The 16381-nt window shown below is 39.4% G+C and overlaps 2 protein-coding genes and 1 pseudogene across 2 annotated transcripts; 1 reads left to right on the top strand and 2 right to left on the bottom strand.

Annotated features, from left to right (window-relative positions):
* Positions 1–1323: 1323 nt before the first annotated feature.
* On the top strand, positions 1324–6762 carry LOC125309136 (myelin-associated glycoprotein-like). Its single transcript, XM_048265865.1, has 8 exons — positions 1324–1413; positions 1514–1590; positions 1724–2071; positions 2345–2647; positions 2761–3021; positions 3115–3208; positions 3531–3585; positions 3764–6762. The coding sequence occupies exons 2-8, from the start codon at positions 1545–1547 to the stop codon at positions 3923–3925; spliced, it is 1269 nt and encodes a 422-aa protein (XP_048121822.1). The 5' UTR covers positions 1324–1413; positions 1514–1544; the 3' UTR covers positions 3926–6762.
* LOC125309905 lies at positions 6521–7122 on the bottom strand (annotated as a pseudogene).
* Positions 7123–12081: 4959 nt separating this feature from the next.
* On the bottom strand, positions 12082–14827 carry fzd8a (frizzled class receptor 8a). The gene has a single exon (XM_048267150.1). The coding sequence runs from the start codon at positions 14372–14374 to the stop codon at positions 12638–12640; it is 1737 nt and encodes a 578-aa protein (XP_048123107.1). The 5' UTR covers positions 14375–14827; the 3' UTR covers positions 12082–12637.
* Between the last annotated feature and the right edge of the window lie 1554 nt (positions 14828–16381).

The raw sequence follows: 16381 nt of genomic DNA on the forward strand, positions 1-16381 counted from the left end.
AGCAATTCTAGGGGGGTCCGGGGGCATGCCCCCCCGGTAGAAAAAAAATAAAAATAACCCCTGATGACCTCTGGCGAGTTTTGTGGAAAGAAATGGACAGATTGAGACTTACAAATATGAATGTGTGTATGAGTGTACGTATGTATCAGGGATGGAAATAAAATATTTTTTCCACCTACCATTGTGGCTGGAGGATTCCAAAATCTACCAGCCACTCAACTTTTTTACCAGCCACTAGAGGTGTATGAACATTTGATGAAAACACATGACCAAAATGATCACGGTTATTGGTATTATTGCGATATGATTAAAATGTGCTGACTTTTTTTCTGAACCTACCATCAATGTTGGACAGAACTCATAATTCGCCTGTCCTTTTTTAAGACACTTAAATACAGTACATGCATGCTTAGCATTTTGTGAAAATGAAAATTATGGCTACATAGACAAACTCTTAGCCATGAGCTGTATATCCTCTGATTTTAATATTTACAGATATATAGGTATTTAAGCATAGCTCAGTTTTAAGACACTTAAAGCCTAAAGTTGGAGACAATATAGAAATTTGCTAACATTTCATTAGGATTAGGCCTACTCTGCAATGTCTTATTGTAGGCCTACAGGGGATTGCATTACACCTTTGTGTTCGGTAAGCTCTGCTGTTTATTCTGGTTTACGGTTTGTAGTTGAATGGGCTTCTGAGCCTATATGGATGACACGACCATGCTGACAACAACCTGTCGTGGTAAGAGACAAGTTTTAATGATGGTGTGTGATTTATACACAAAACAGGCTCTGAATTAACCTAGGTTTGGGAATATTTAACATCATTGTTTCACTGTTTCATTTCAAATCACTTCCTGAAACACAATTAATGTATTTCACTGGAAGCATCTATTTTGTAGTGAGAAGGTAGGGCTGAGACCAATTGAGCCATGATAACTTTTGCTGTGACGAACCTTTGCTGCGAGTGACCTTTCAGCACTGATGCATTGGCAGAAAAAAAAAGAAGGCAGTGTCAATGTGTGAAGGTTCATCTGGAGTGAAAGTATGGTGTTGAGGAACAGGGCACATTTACCCATGCATTAACCCAAAACACCATTAGCTCATTTTTAACACTGTAGATAATATTGTCCTGTTGTTGAAAATATGTCAAATATGCAGATCAATTGTTTGCATGCCCCTTTCACCATTTCATCACTATCAGCAGATACGTTTATTTTAGGCTACTGGCACTATGTCTTTCAGGGGCAGTTGTTCACTGAGGAAGTGAGAGCGTCTTCCTGTCTCTGCTTCTCAACCAATCGAGTATGTCTAAAGAATTATGTTGTTTCCAGTCAGCATTGATATGCTTGTGCTGTTAAGTTTATTTTTGTCAGAATTTGTTTGACTGTACAGCTGTCAACAGATCAGGTAAGGAGACAATAGTCATGACCATAGTTTGATGCTGTAACTGGGTATTCAGGAAGTCTACAAAAATGAACTCAACATACAATATAATTTGCTTTTCAAGGTGTTTCTATTGTAAACAATATCACTGAGATATGATTCTGGTCAGAGAACTTATTTTGTGTGGATGTTTTCTTTCATGTGAGTATGTCTTATGTTCACTATATAATTCTCAATTTGTTTCTTCATTGACATCACAATATTTTCATTGACCATTGACCATGAAAAATAAAAAGTATCATGTAAATGCTGGTCTTACATCTTTTGGCTACAGCTGTTATATATTCAGAGTACTCTGTCAAAATGCCTCCAAACTTGGAAACAATCCATGGCTCCTGCATTTTGATCCCATGTTCCTTCACCACCAAGGAATCAGATGTGACAAGTCCCGCCACAGGGGTGTGGAGAAAAAGGTCCCAGTGGTTTCAAGGCGGTGTTGATGTGTTCAACTCTTCTAAAAGCCAAAACAAACTTCAGGGAGAGATACTCGGTGACCTTACAAAGCGGAACTGCACCTCAGTTTTATATGGTTTCACAAAAGATTATGAGGACAAATATTTCTTTCGACTGGAGAGCAATGTGAAAGTAACCTTTACTGAGTATGTTTCAATCAAAGTCAATGGTATGAAAAATTTAGTTTCCAGGAAGACTTTATTCTCTCTTTATTGTCTTTATTTGTGATGTGTACTTAAATGAAATGGACAAGCTTTATCAAATGTTTCTGAATATGTTTATAATACCTGTGTACTGTCTGTAATCTAATTTGCGATTCTGCAAATCTTGAGACTTTTCCCATAGCCTAATATTCTAAAAGGCAATATACTGTTCATGGAAAAATCTACCTGTACCAACAACAGAAATGCACGTAAGGTATAACTTCCACCTTTTCTTCCAGATGTGCTCCCTAAACCACACCTGACCTTGCCGCAGTCCATTCAGGAGTGCGTCCTGGTTAGTATGACCTGTACGATCTCTTCCCAGGCCCTGTGCCCCCAGGATCCCCCAACTCTGACATGGAGCCCACAGCTCAACCACAGCAGGGAAATCCTGCGGACAAAAGAAGATGGCACTCTGGAAGTCATCTCTGTGCTGAGTTTCATGCCCTCATGCTCGGACGATGGCCTGAATGTGAGCTGTGTGGTGACACACCATCAAGGCGTCACCCCCGTCCGGGAGACCGCGCTGCTTACTGTGTATTGTGAGGTTTTTCAGCTTCACACATGTGAAACCAATGTATGCTACTTCCATTATTTTCTGCAACCCTCTCAACTTCCATTTCCTCTTTCAGTCTTTCATATTGCCTTCTTTCAGATGGACCAAAGAATCTTTCTGTGTCACTGAACACCTCACAATTTGAAATCGGGAGTCCCATCACATTATCCTGCCTTGGTGTATCCAAGCCCCCTATAGACAATTATAGATGGTTCCGGAACACAAGTGGTTATCTGGAGGAAATGGACTGGACATCCCAGAATTTCACTTTCAATGTAACTCACAGTGGCACTGTTGTGTACCACTGTGAGGGAAGAAATTCAGTTGGAGCAACCAACTCTTCAGGGCTGGAACTAGAGAGTGAGTATTAGACCAGTTAGGTTAATAGCCACTGTCATATCTGAATTTATTGGAGGAGTGTTGTTGATTAGTGTGTAATTTATCATTTTGTAGTGCCAGCCAGTGCACATTCGAAACCAGGATGGTGGCTGCTAATAGCTGGTGCTGGATTTATCCTATGTTTGCTTGTTGTTGTCTTATGCCACAGGTAAGATTCTATGTATTCATGAGTCTCATTATCGCTGCTGTCGGGTGGAAACCTTGTATCTCCAAATACATTAGTGTTCAGGAAATTGAAAAAAAAAAACTGTGAAAATATTTCAACATTGTGTTGTCAAAAAAAACCCAACAACAAATATGAAGTTACAAGGTTTCCATCCAAAAGCAGCGACATGTTTTATTAGAGTTATTTTTAACATTGTCACTCGGACTCATTGCCAGATGTTTTAGTTTTTGCAATCCTATCAGAGTTTTGTTCCTACCATGGTTAGATTTAAAACATTAATTCATGTTCACTGAACACCCTATAGACATAAGAATCCACAGTCACAGCAGCCATGCAGAAAGGAGCTTGATCTTAAGGGGGTATGTACAGTGTCTCTTCATCTACAGCCTGTCAGATAAATATAAAATCTAATCTATCCTGATTTTGTACAAAATGTTAACAATTCACAGACAATCATCACTTTGCCACTAAAGTTTTGCTTTGCTGTAAGGGTCATTAGTAGCTTTTCATAAATCTGGTCAATGTTCTATCTGTCAGAGAGTGGTGGACCCAGATATTTACATCAACGTGACAGAGGAGACCCTCCACAAAGCTGCAGGCATCTCAGAGCCACATGACAGTGTGTATTGCAACCAGTTCCAAGCAAACAACAGTGATTTTTTGTCACAAACGGATAATGCCATTTATGCCAACCACTGATCATTGACACAAAATTGTTTGATGCATAGCATGCCTTTTTAGTGGTCTGCATAGCCTATAATGTAAGCTAAACCCACGGTAGTGTAAGTTGAGTATGTTGATCCAGCACCTGTATCTCAGAAACTATTCACAATTTTTCTCATGACCCTAAATTTAATTTGCATGTACTGAATCTTAATATTACTATAGCTAGGGTAGCTCTAGGCTGCTAGACTGAGCACTTTTCCCAATATGATGCATGGTTGTGGGGAAAGTTGAACCAGAGCCTTGGGGGTAAGTTGACATGGAGGTTTCAAATTTGTAGACAAATCAGTTGTAGTATTTATTTTATGAATACCAATACAATCTCATGGTGAGACTTAATTACTAAATACTGACTAATAACATGGAAATAATGTTGGTAAAAATGTATTATTTATATTCACAATTTTTAATCGTGATTTAAATTTACCTAATAGTAATTGTTTTCTCAGATGGGTCAACTTACCCCTTATGTGATGTAAGTTCAGCCACAAGACCCCCTAATATTGTTGTGTAGTTGAGTCAGACACACAAAGTTTCAAATTATGGCACATATACACAAACACATATATAAGGCACACACACACACACACACACACAAACTCAAGCACAAACACACACCACACACCACACACACACTCACCCATTTACTACTGTTTTGCATGTATCCACGCTGGGCTTGTCAACCAGATAGCCGTATATAGGGCTAATAAATATCTGGCCACTTGCTAACGTTGTCTACCCATTTTGCTTTCAGCTCAGGATCAGGCAGACAATCGCTAAGATTCGCAGTTTGCGGCCCTTGACAGTGACAGTGCATGCCTTGACAGCTCAACATGCTGGTTTATTAGCTGCACAATTTTTCTGACCCCATGCTGTGCGTACACCCAACCTAGGCTCTAGATGATTACAAACATTGAAGGGGTCTATACTTGCAATGCAAATACAGATGTATTGAGGTGTCACCAAAGAATGCTTTGTTCATTGTTGCAGGCTTGTCTTAGTGAGGTAGTGCACAAACGTTTGTGACTTTGTAGAGCAGGGGTGTCAAAGATACGGCACAGGGGCCAAATTCGGCCCGCCCGCAGATTTCATAGCCCCCCCCCTCAGATGTTTTGGGCAGGAAGGAAAATGATAATAGATATTCACATCCAGTTGTTATTGTGTAATATGCATTATCTCTATGATAAATAATAATAATAATAATAATATTAATATAGCACAAAGAAAAACATGGAGAAAAAGGAACAAATTTGCTGCACCAACAATGTTGGTAGCCATGTATATATGCTGGTAAAAAAGAAAGAGACAGAGACAAATCTGGCCAACATTTTATTTTTACAATTGTTTTTGTTTTTTGTTTAGAGGCTAGGTGGCATTTCTTTTAAGTTTATTTTTGGAGCCTTTGTCTTTAAATTAGGTGGCATATATTTATGTACATATATGGGGGAAGAGAGGGTGGGAAAAATTAAATGTGTAAAATGCCTGTAGTAGCCATGACAGACCACGGGAGGGCAGTATCTTGAAATATAAAATCAATTTATTTGTCTTCAATGCAATGCAATTTTGGCCCATGGTTAGGTTTACATATTTTATTAAGCTAGTAAGAGTTGACATTCATTTAGTTCAGTGGCAATGAGCACACAAATTCTAGACAATGTCAAAAGTTACAAGTATCCCATTGCCCTTATGTTCTATCAAGTGCTCACTGTAAAAATAATGGCTCGTAAACATTTTCATCATTATTGTTTACAATCAATAAAAATATGACCATTCCACACCCACACCCAAAATGTGCTTCTTCTGAGAGCAATCCGTTTGCCAGTGAATTCGCTTGCAGGGCTATTTGAAAACACATGAATGTGAAAACATACTGAAGTAGTGAAGTACAGTTAGCTAGTGATGCCACTAGTGGATCAAACAATTGTACATAGACATACCTGTCATTTCTGAAAGGCTGAATATCTACTTTGAAGTATTTTATCTGTGGTGATGAGATGAGAAGTTGCTTTCTTTTGTTTTTGGTTAGTTTTGAAATATTTTATTCTCTCAACTTCTATCAGTGGTTCATTATATGTTTAATTATCTTAAACCTTTGATTGGAAAGCACTTTGGTATATATCACAAGTTGTTCTTAAATGTGGTATAGAAATAAAGTGACTTGACTTGAATTAACCAACAGTATTCACCCACATTTTGTAAAGACATAAAGTAAAGATAGGATATCTCCTGAGTAGTTCTTGAAATATGTTTATTTCATTTGCTGAATTAATGTAATTAAGTGAGTAACAGCGAGGAGACATCACTATAAATCAACTGAGCATTAGTGCACAAGCTCAGGTGATAAGTCAGAAGCCACACCATGACTGCTGTCTCCATACACCTTCACATCAAAGGTCCTCATTAATAACCCAGCAACTTTATACTGTTACATGTTATGGTCATGGATGTCCCAGCAGGGATCCAGGACACCTGAAATGGTCCCTATAGTGTAGAAGGATGGGTGTTTGTAAATTCATGTTTTGGATGACTTCACACAGTTACAATTGATCACTTGAACTATCCTTTCTAGTTTTAAGACACATCACTGGTTGAATACACCTCCACCTCACACAATGTGAGGAACTCTGACCATCCACGAATGACCACAACCCACAGTGACCATCCATCCTGTTACAGCTGCAGGTCTTAGAAAGCCCAGCAGGGATATAAGTGCGCCATGCACTTCCTTCTCTTCTATCACTTTCTCCTTCTATCACACTTTGACATATCGGCACTCTTATCCAGTAATAGTATTATATAATAATTCTAAGGTCTCCTCTGCACTGTAGCTTGAATGTTATTCTCCTCCTGTAAGTCGCTTTGGATAAAAGCATCTGCTAAATGAATAAAGGTAAATGTATCATGCACACCTGAAAAGAGTTGCTTTCTGCTGAGCAGTATGTTGTTCTTGTCAAAAGTAAAAACATAATACACCATGGTGATGTGGTACACCACTCACACTGGATCTCCATCATTTCCATGGAAGTTACCAATATTAGTTCAGCTCCATTCAGTCTCTCTGAGCAGCAGTCTCCTCTGTCGGTAATGATCACAGAGGCTTTGTATTTCTTAAGCAAATCAACTTTCCACTATGGGTTAGGATGATGAACAGTGTGCGCAAGGGTCTTGGTCATTGTTTTTCAGTTACCATCAATGGCATTGAGGCGTGTCCCTGAACCTCTACTTGGGTCACCAACCAGCTCCAACAGGGTTGCTTTTCCACAAAGAGCAACATTATTAACTATTCAAATTAAAAGAGTGACATGTTTACCACACATTGTCTTTTTATGGTTGTGGTGTGTTTTGTGATACAGAGAGAGTGTGTTTTGAAATTATAACCTATTCAATCCAAAGCCAAGCTAATTACACACAACATAACACACAACATAAATAAACACAACATAGTACACATTACTTTACCCAATATTACCTGTAATGACCATGGCAGTTGTAAAAAACAATGGAACCAAGTCTTTGTCATTTGTCCTATAAACCTATTCTGAGTAAATCATTTCCTGAAATCATTTCCTTTCCTCAATTCCATTAAGAATGACAAATTCCATGCGATTTGTGATTTATAATCTGAGGCTTGTGTGCAATTACTTTGCACATATAGATGATATAGATTCAAGCTATGTGTAATTCCTTTTAGTAGATCCTAGGGTTAACCAATGAAGAAATGTAAAAAGCACCGATAATGTGGAACATTTTAAAAATAATAAATGGTCAATTTTCTGTTCAATTTTCTTTTTTACCTTTCTTTGATGGTGCCGCCAAGTAGTGCCAAAAGCCAAATTAAACTGAATTAATTAGATATAATGGCGACAAAACAATTTAACCATATATAGATATATAATGTTTGAATGTTTCTTATATTCATATTTCACCAAATAAGATGTATTGCACAGGTATATCACCCCTTTTATTCCGCACCTTTTTGGACTGTTCTACTGCTCTGTTTTATTATGGATGTCTGTGCACATCAATAGACACTCTTATCTCTCTTGCTAACATTTGTGAGTCCAGTACTTATGACAGAAGGCTATGACCGCTCAAGTATACCAACACCTGACATCAATCACCAATTGAACAAGATTGCATTGTTCAAAACAATTGTCAATTAGATAAGATAGTACATCCTCTGATCAGATCAATCTAAAATATCTGCAGTCTTTCAAAATATATTTTTGTGAAACCTACTGTCTGTGATAAAAAAAATGCAGTCAGAATCTAGAAAATAATAAGCGCGTCTGGTGACAAGCTTTTCTACATTTACTTACAGGACAGAGTGAAATTGCTGACACCACCAGTAATGAAACGTTCCATTTCTCATTGTATACCTACAGTACATAGCATACATTACTATAAGCAAACACACAAGAAAACATTTTCATCTGGGAATCATTTTGTATCACTCAACACCACTGGGGGTGTGGTTAGGACGAGTAACAACCCCCCCCTGCCCCCGCCCCCAAGAGCATTATAGTACTATATATTCGACCTATATTAAAACTATTGCCTGTCATAGGGCCCAAATTTTAGCAGCGCCCCTGCTCGGCACTCAGGACGAAAAACTAAACATGTGCCAACCCAACCACAAATGGTTTACTCTAGTGCCCTCTGGTGGCCATTGCTGTCCTGGGCCAATGTGTTGTGAACATTTCACATCATTATTTCTTGATGAGCCTATTACAGATCCATACGGAGCCCCTATAAGGGGACATGAGCAAAAAAAAATCTAAAGTTTAGTTTCATGTGCTCGTGAAACTTTCATGTGCTCACCTGAAAGTTTCACGTGAGCACATGAAACTAAACCTTAGATTTTGTTTTGCTCATGTCCCCTTAGGGGCTCCGTAGCTTCACCCATTGTTGTAAGGGAGATTTTTTGTGATTTATTACGGAATAATACTCTTGATGTTTATATGATACTCTTAGTCTTGTTTATGTGATACATTTGAGCATTATTAATGAATAATATTCTCAACTGATGTGAACACAATGACAAACACTAGAAGTAATTTCAATACTGACATACCCAGTATGTGGAGAATGAACAGAGGAGACAGTGACTAATAGATGAGTGTGAATGGCTTTCTTAAGAGTGTGTGTCAGTCCATTCACAAGCAGCACACAACACCCATCACAATGCTTTCATAAAGAATAAAGCATGCTATCTTTACAAGATATATGATTAAATGGCTAATGGTAATGGGGGTCATTTGTGTCCTGTACACATTTAAAATAGTCTACGTCTGTGTCTAGTTGAAGTCTTTGCTGTATGTCTGTATTAAATATATTTATTCATATGCATCACATAGTATATGATGCAATGTGTGCCTGAAAGAGTTAATTTTCCCAGAAATGCGAGACACATTATCCATATTTCTTTGTATCCTTTCCATTTTTTCTCTTTAAAAGGTGTGAAACCGTATTTCTCATCATAAGCAATACTATCTGAATATGTTTGTGGTGATAAATAGGAGATCTTTCACTCTTGCTATTAACTGGTAAGAACATCCTTTCTTTAAAAGCATGGACGATATGTTTGAGAGAGTTAGTCAAAACGTGAAATATTTTTAATTGTTTCGCAATAGGATATGATGATGTGTACTTTGATCAAAAGTGGTAATTTGAAGATATGAAATGATTGATGACGATTAGATGATTATTTGTCATACTATTTATAGGATATGTGGATGTTTGAGATTAAATCTCACTTCATATGCAGGACTACCCCATAACCTCAAAAAAACAAGTAGACACCAATTTCTCTGTCATATATTAGATTAAGTATGAAATTGTTTTCATACCAATGCAATTGTATTGTTAACAATTTAACAAGTTGTTTAGCAAGCTAAAGTCCTTTGCAGATTGATGGTTTAAACAGTGAGAAAACATAAAAACAAAAAACCTAGATATTAAAAAAGCATTGCACAATCAGATCATAAAAGGTAATAAAATTGTTTAAATGACATCAGTGTGGGTTCTTGGCTACAAGTCTTTGTGTGCAGGCTACAAGTCAGACTTTCAGTAAAGAAAGTGAAAATAAATCCTGCATCCATCCATCCATCTATATATATATATATTTGAAGTAAATTATTGGATCAGTGTTTGACCTGAAAAGACACACACACACACACACACACTCAAAAAACATTAAACAAAAAATTGTGAAACTTCTATGTCAGACAAGCCTAAAGTGGTGAAGACCATACCACACCTTACTACCTAGTAGCCTAGTCTGAACAGTAGTGTTAACAAGTCATCTGACCTTGGGGATAGGTTCTGGTCCATGAAAGGGAATTTTGATAGCCCTATAGGCTGTATACATCAGCAGTTAGGATATGCCCCATAATTCTAATTGAATGTTAATTTCTGGAGGACTGTCTGGGGAGAAACAACTCACATCTCTTCTACAGAATAATACAAACGTCATGTATGTTCTGAAAGTGTTCGGAATAATGGATACTGCCACTGAACACTTTGGTGTACTTACCACTAGGGTGCACTGTTTACATATTTTTGAAATGATGGTCCGGCCGAGACAAAGTCCAATACCTGAGACATCCAACGGGACCATTTTGGGATGAAGCTGGCCTCTCCTCTGTTGCAGGTCAGGTACAATGTATGTTCGACCAGTTGCAGTGACATAGTATGTATTGATATGCGTTATGCAATAAATAAGAACAGCTTTGCTTCGGCAAAACAGTTTGCAAATGCGTTTATGGGTCTAAAAATAGTCTGTTTTGACGAACATAAATGTTTAAGACACAAGATTGTCAAATTTATCAAAGCAAGTAAGGGATCATGGTAGACTGCAAAAACAAGGATTCAAAACCATGCAAGTCCACTCACAACATGGTATGATTATACCTTTTCGGACTCAGAAATACTTTTGGCACTTCAGTGTTTTCAACACGTTCTTTTCGCAATCCGCAAAAGTCCAAAGCCATTTTGACCTGGCACCCTGTAGGCAGTGTGCCATGTTATGGAGATTAATGTTACATAAGACGGCCAGTTCACGCTGATAATTACAAAATTGAGCAGATTATTCACTGTCAATTTTCTATCTAAGTTGATCCTTTTAACTATTTTGGGATTATATAGCCCTATAGTGTTCGTGTTTCCCTTGTGTCTTAGTCCAATTGCGTTCTAGACAGTTGTGTACTAATGTTGACAAGGCCTATGTGAAGTAAACAAAACTAAATTTGGAATGCACAGGGACAGATGTAGGCTAACGAGTAGGCCCTACATGTGATTGGCATTTTCCATGACAATGTAACTTAAATAAATAATACACTTTGTTGTTTTTTACCTGGCTATGCAAAAAAAAAGAGAAAAAAAGTTAATTGTTGACCGTGATGAGAGTATAGGTTATATTGATGAACTTCTACAGATAAAACGAATGCATTGATGTAGCCAAAATGTTAGGAGAAAGTTTTCTAATTAATGTGTTCACCACAGCAGTTCTGCAGGGATAATTAAGTAGACCACCTGTGGACAGCCATTCAATTTAGTCTTAACCTGTAGGTCTATCATTCATATAAGACAACTGCTGCTGAAAAGACATTGATGCAATGCTCCCAAAATTCTTCTCGTGCTTGTAACAGTAAGTGAGGCCCCCCAAGACCTAAAATTCAGCAACGTCCATCAAAGCACAACGGTTGAGAATAGGACACTAGGAAAAAAAAAAAACGAAAAACGTTTTTATCTTCATGTCACCTTTATTCTTGGCTCGAAAAGAAAGATCAAAGTTTCCGCAGATGAAAAGAGCCCGTTCTCTGCATTTAAACCCCATTCATTTGGCCCTCTTTTAGTAAATTAAGTAGCAAGCCACTAGGCAAGCACGTTAAGAGTTCAACAATTATGGAGATTCTCCAACGCAAGCTCGCTGCCTTTAATTACGCGTCGGATAGTTAAAAAGGGTTCCTTTTTAGAGAGCATCACAAAAGCATCCTTTGCAAGCATCCTCAACACGGTGACCGCAAGGAACCACAGAGTACTCATTATTAGCCTACTACTGAATAGCCTATGGTTGTGGGGTGTTGAGGTGTCGGCAGACTTAAGAAGAATTCAGATATACAATATTTTTTGGAATAGTTTTATTGACAAAATAAAGGTCATATTGGCTTTCAAAGTGACATCTACATTTGTACAAATTTACAATATTTTATAAATCTCCTTTTGTACAGAATTTACACATTTGTACATTACATAAATACACTTTATCCTTTAAAAACATTAATAACCCGTATTATATTTGGGCGCTATGACATTAAGGCTTATTTTGAAACCATCTTTGATATTCGAAGTTGTTGTGAAAGGTACTCTGAACTACCTGACACCGTGGTACAACTTTAACATTACAAAAGTTTCACTTTGCAGTATGCACTTTTGGAGAGCAAACCATTCTGAATGATTTGCAGCGAGGCGGTTAGCCTACTCTCAGTTCAGTTGACCAGAAACTGATTGTAGCCTGTCAGGGATGTTAGTGGATTGGAATTAAGTAGTGGTCATGCCAGGTAGCATCCATCTGTAAAACCAGTCCCCCAAACGCGTTCTTATGGAAAACCAGCAATAGTTAATTTGTATGCAAATGTCAGAGACAGGCGAATGGGCTATCTCCACAACAATTAGCAGCCCGTTATGTTAAACCTGCGACAATGGCATCTGCTTGGGGCAAGACACTGAGCTTGCAGTGCCCGACCTCCACGTTAATCCTGTGCTTACGTCGCTGTACATTGAGCCACTGGTTCCTTTGCTCCCCCAGCAGCAGCGCGTACAAAAAGTCCGCCAGGACTCCAGCGTCTTTCCAGACCAAATCCATACGCCAGACGTGATACCCACTAAAAGGCACATAAAGTACTTCAGCATAAAGACGGCATAGTCCGGCTTTTTAAGGTCCTGCTCCATTAAGCAACAATTGTGGCTGATTTCCCAACTCTGTCGGTTGTGCTGCTCATAAAAATAGCACGCAACTATAATGGTGGCAGGTACAGTGTAGAGCACTGTAAAGATGCCTATTCGGATCATCAGCTTCTCCAGTTTGTCCGTTTTTGTGCCACCTTGTTTGATGACACTGCGGATTCTGAACAGTGACACAAACCCTGCCAAAAGGAACATTGTGCCAATAAATAAATAAATGACCAAGGGTGCCAAAACAAAGCCCCTGAGATTGTCTAAATTCTGATTGCCCACATAGCATATCCCTGCTACTGGGTCGCCGTCCACTGAACTAAGAGCCAAAACTGCAATGGATTTCATGCTGGGGATTAACCAAGCAGCCAGGTGAAAATACTGTGAGTAACTTGCAATGGCCTCATTCCCCCACTTCATGCCGGCCGCCAGGAACCATGTGAGCGACAATATCACCCACCAGATTGAACTGGCCATCCCGAAAAAGTATATCAAAAGAAACACAACAGTGCAAAGCGCAGGGCCAGTTGTCTCGTAATGTATGTGTTCCACGTCATACTCCCGGTTGCACGCCACCTTTTCATGTCCTGCGATTAGTCGAACAATGTAACCGATGGAGACAAACATGTAGCAGGCAGAGAGAAATATGATTGGCCTCTCCGGATACTTAAATCTTTCCATGTCGATTAAAAAAGTGGCTACTGTTGCAAACGTGGATATGAAACACAACACAGACCACAGTCCAATCCAGAACGCCGTGAACGTTCTCTCGTCTTGGGTGAAATAGGGGTTGTGGCAGGGCATTGCGCAGTTCAGTGTCTGTCCAGTCTTGACACGATTGTAAAGCGGATGTCGATCGCTAATAACCGGCACCATGGGTGTACGGCACTGGCAGCCCGGTTCGCAGGGTGATCCCGGGGGTTTGGGCTTGCTGGGTCGGCGACTATTGTTTTTGTTAGGATTATACGTCTTACCTGGATAATTGGTAGGCTTTGAAAGAACGGGAGAAACAGTGGTGGAGTCAGTTCTGTTATAGTCCATACAAAGAGTGTCTGGAGTCCCTTGCACCGGTAGCAGGTCGCATCTCATGCGGTCTGGCCACGGGAAGCCGTACTGCCTCATCAGCGGCGCGCAGCCTGCCCTTGCCCTCTCGCAGACACTCCGGCAAGGCGGTAGCGGTTTCTTGTAGTCCTCTAGGCAAATAGGAGTGTACATGCTGCAGAGGAAGAATTTGAGATCCGGTGAACACTGTATTTCTACGAGAGGCCAAAACTGGTGGACCTCCAAGCCCGCTTCGTCTTGAGTGTCATGGTTGAACTGGTTTGGCATATACGTGTAGTTATATCCTATTCCTTTACACAAAGGTACAGATATTTCTTGACACGTAATCTCCTTTGCAGTGGTGCCACTCGAGCTTTGCAAAATACCGAAAGCAAGTAGCAGGTAAATTCCCAACAGGTAGCACGCCATCCTTATTCAGATAATAAGGTCTCTCCTCTGTTGACAAAACAACTGCGTTCAAGTCCTCCACGTCTGGCCGCTTGTCTCGGTATAACGCTGTCCAATTAAATATTGAAAAGCGAATCCATCTCACCGCACTTATTTGGCACGGAGTTGCAACCAATTTGCAAACCGTGTACACGTACAGAGGAGGAGCGGAAAAGAAAAATAGCCCTTAGGCGTGCAGTCAAAATGGCTGAGGATATGAGAATGAATCCGAGCACCGGCTATTCTCCTTGTTCGCGGCGTAATCCACAGCACCCAGGAAACAGCTGCCTTGCCTCACGCTTTAAGGGGATTCACTCGTTTGCTGTCTTTGAAAACGGGTGGAAGTTTTGAAGTTAACTGCCTCTCCCGCTAAAATACGCAATCTACATTTGTTGCGTGTATTAACTACGCGTCTTCCCATACAAATCCGTGCGGCTGATGGGGCGCTTTGCATATTTATACGGCAGGCTGCAGAGTCACACCCCCGCGCTGGATGGTCTAATCAGTGAACAGCAGGGGCGGAACATTGGGACAAGTCAATCAAGTTTCCTTATGGTACTCTATTTCGGTCTTTGTCAGCGTTGCTCAGGGACTTGTTAAACTAAATAACAATCGTTTATCAGTAATTATCCTGTGCAAATATGTGTTTTTAAACTCAGTCGGCATATAGGCCTACAACAATTGCCTACCCCAATCTTGAATTTTCTCAGATTTGTAAAATAGGTATCTTGTTTTGGAATCAGTTTTATGAAATTAAGTTAACCAATTGCACGAATAAGGCTATATCAGTTCGCTTGACATGTGGTGTTAAAATGGCTACATTCTACTTTTCCTACATAATTTGTTACGAGCGCTTCCTATTTTGCCGGTTAATTTGCGTTTGATAGGACTTCCAGGGGGTTGTCTTCCACGCCGAATGGAGTGTTTATTTTTTTAATTGAGGTGCTGATGTTTCGTTTAGCACCTCTGCATAGGTCTCACGCAGGGGGTGTAATTACTTGAGTACTCAGAACAAGCCCAGCAGTTTGTAAAACAGGGCCACTGTGACAACCTACCTCCACCCCCAACAGTGTCCTCCATGGTCAGTGGAAAATACAGATTTTGATTTTCTGAAATACCACTGGATAAACAGTGTCAACGTTAGGAAACCTAGTGTAGTGTTCCTAACCTAGACACTTAATTGTGCAACTCAGCATAACATTGTAATTTGTGCATTAATTACACATCTTAGCCTGTAAACAAGTTGTGTTATTTATTCCTATATGTTTTAAAAAGAGGACATATTTGTTTAGAAACCAATCCAAATCTTTTGTCATACTCAAAGCCAGATTCTCGGGGGAACCAGCCAAGGACAAACAGGTGTCCAGACTGAAGCTTGTAATAAAATCAGCAGATAAATATCAAGCATAGCTCATACTGGTCATCTCTGTTACTGCTCCCCATATTGATTAACACAGAGATAGGCCTTAGCCTCAGAGTCCAACTGTTGAATTGTTGAGCCATTCACCCCAGCTCCCTCAGTCTGCTTTTCAACCCCAGCAAAACCTCCACAAGCCTCCCTCCAAAGGAGGGTTGAATTACACATCATCCCTACATTCCTGTTCTAAGAGCCTAGAAATGGAATTAGTGCATCTGTTCCAAAGTTAATTTTCAAATTACCACGGACTGTGTATGTGGCAAGGAAAACGTATACAGGCAGCATTTGAGGTCGAGTATTCAGTGGTGTTATGTTTTTTTAAATTATTTTTTAAGACTAATTGCAATTTTTTAAAGTAGGCCTATACCTATATTTTTTATTCGTTGTAAATCTGGATGTTTGTTTCAGCTGGTCAGTGGGTCGATCATGAGCAATATATCTCACATAGTTTACAAGTCTAGGTCTACAACTAATAGCATTTCTAATAAAACTGAGGCAATTAATGAAAAAAGCAAATAATAAACCTCTATAAATGTGTAATGGAGGAACAAACAGTTTGTTTAGGAGAGCAC

This window comes from Alosa alosa, chromosome 16, assembly GCF_017589495.1.
Source record: "Alosa alosa isolate M-15738 ecotype Scorff River chromosome 16, AALO_Geno_1.1, whole genome shotgun sequence".
Lineage (NCBI taxonomy): Eukaryota > Metazoa > Chordata > Actinopteri > Clupeiformes > Clupeidae > Alosa > Alosa alosa.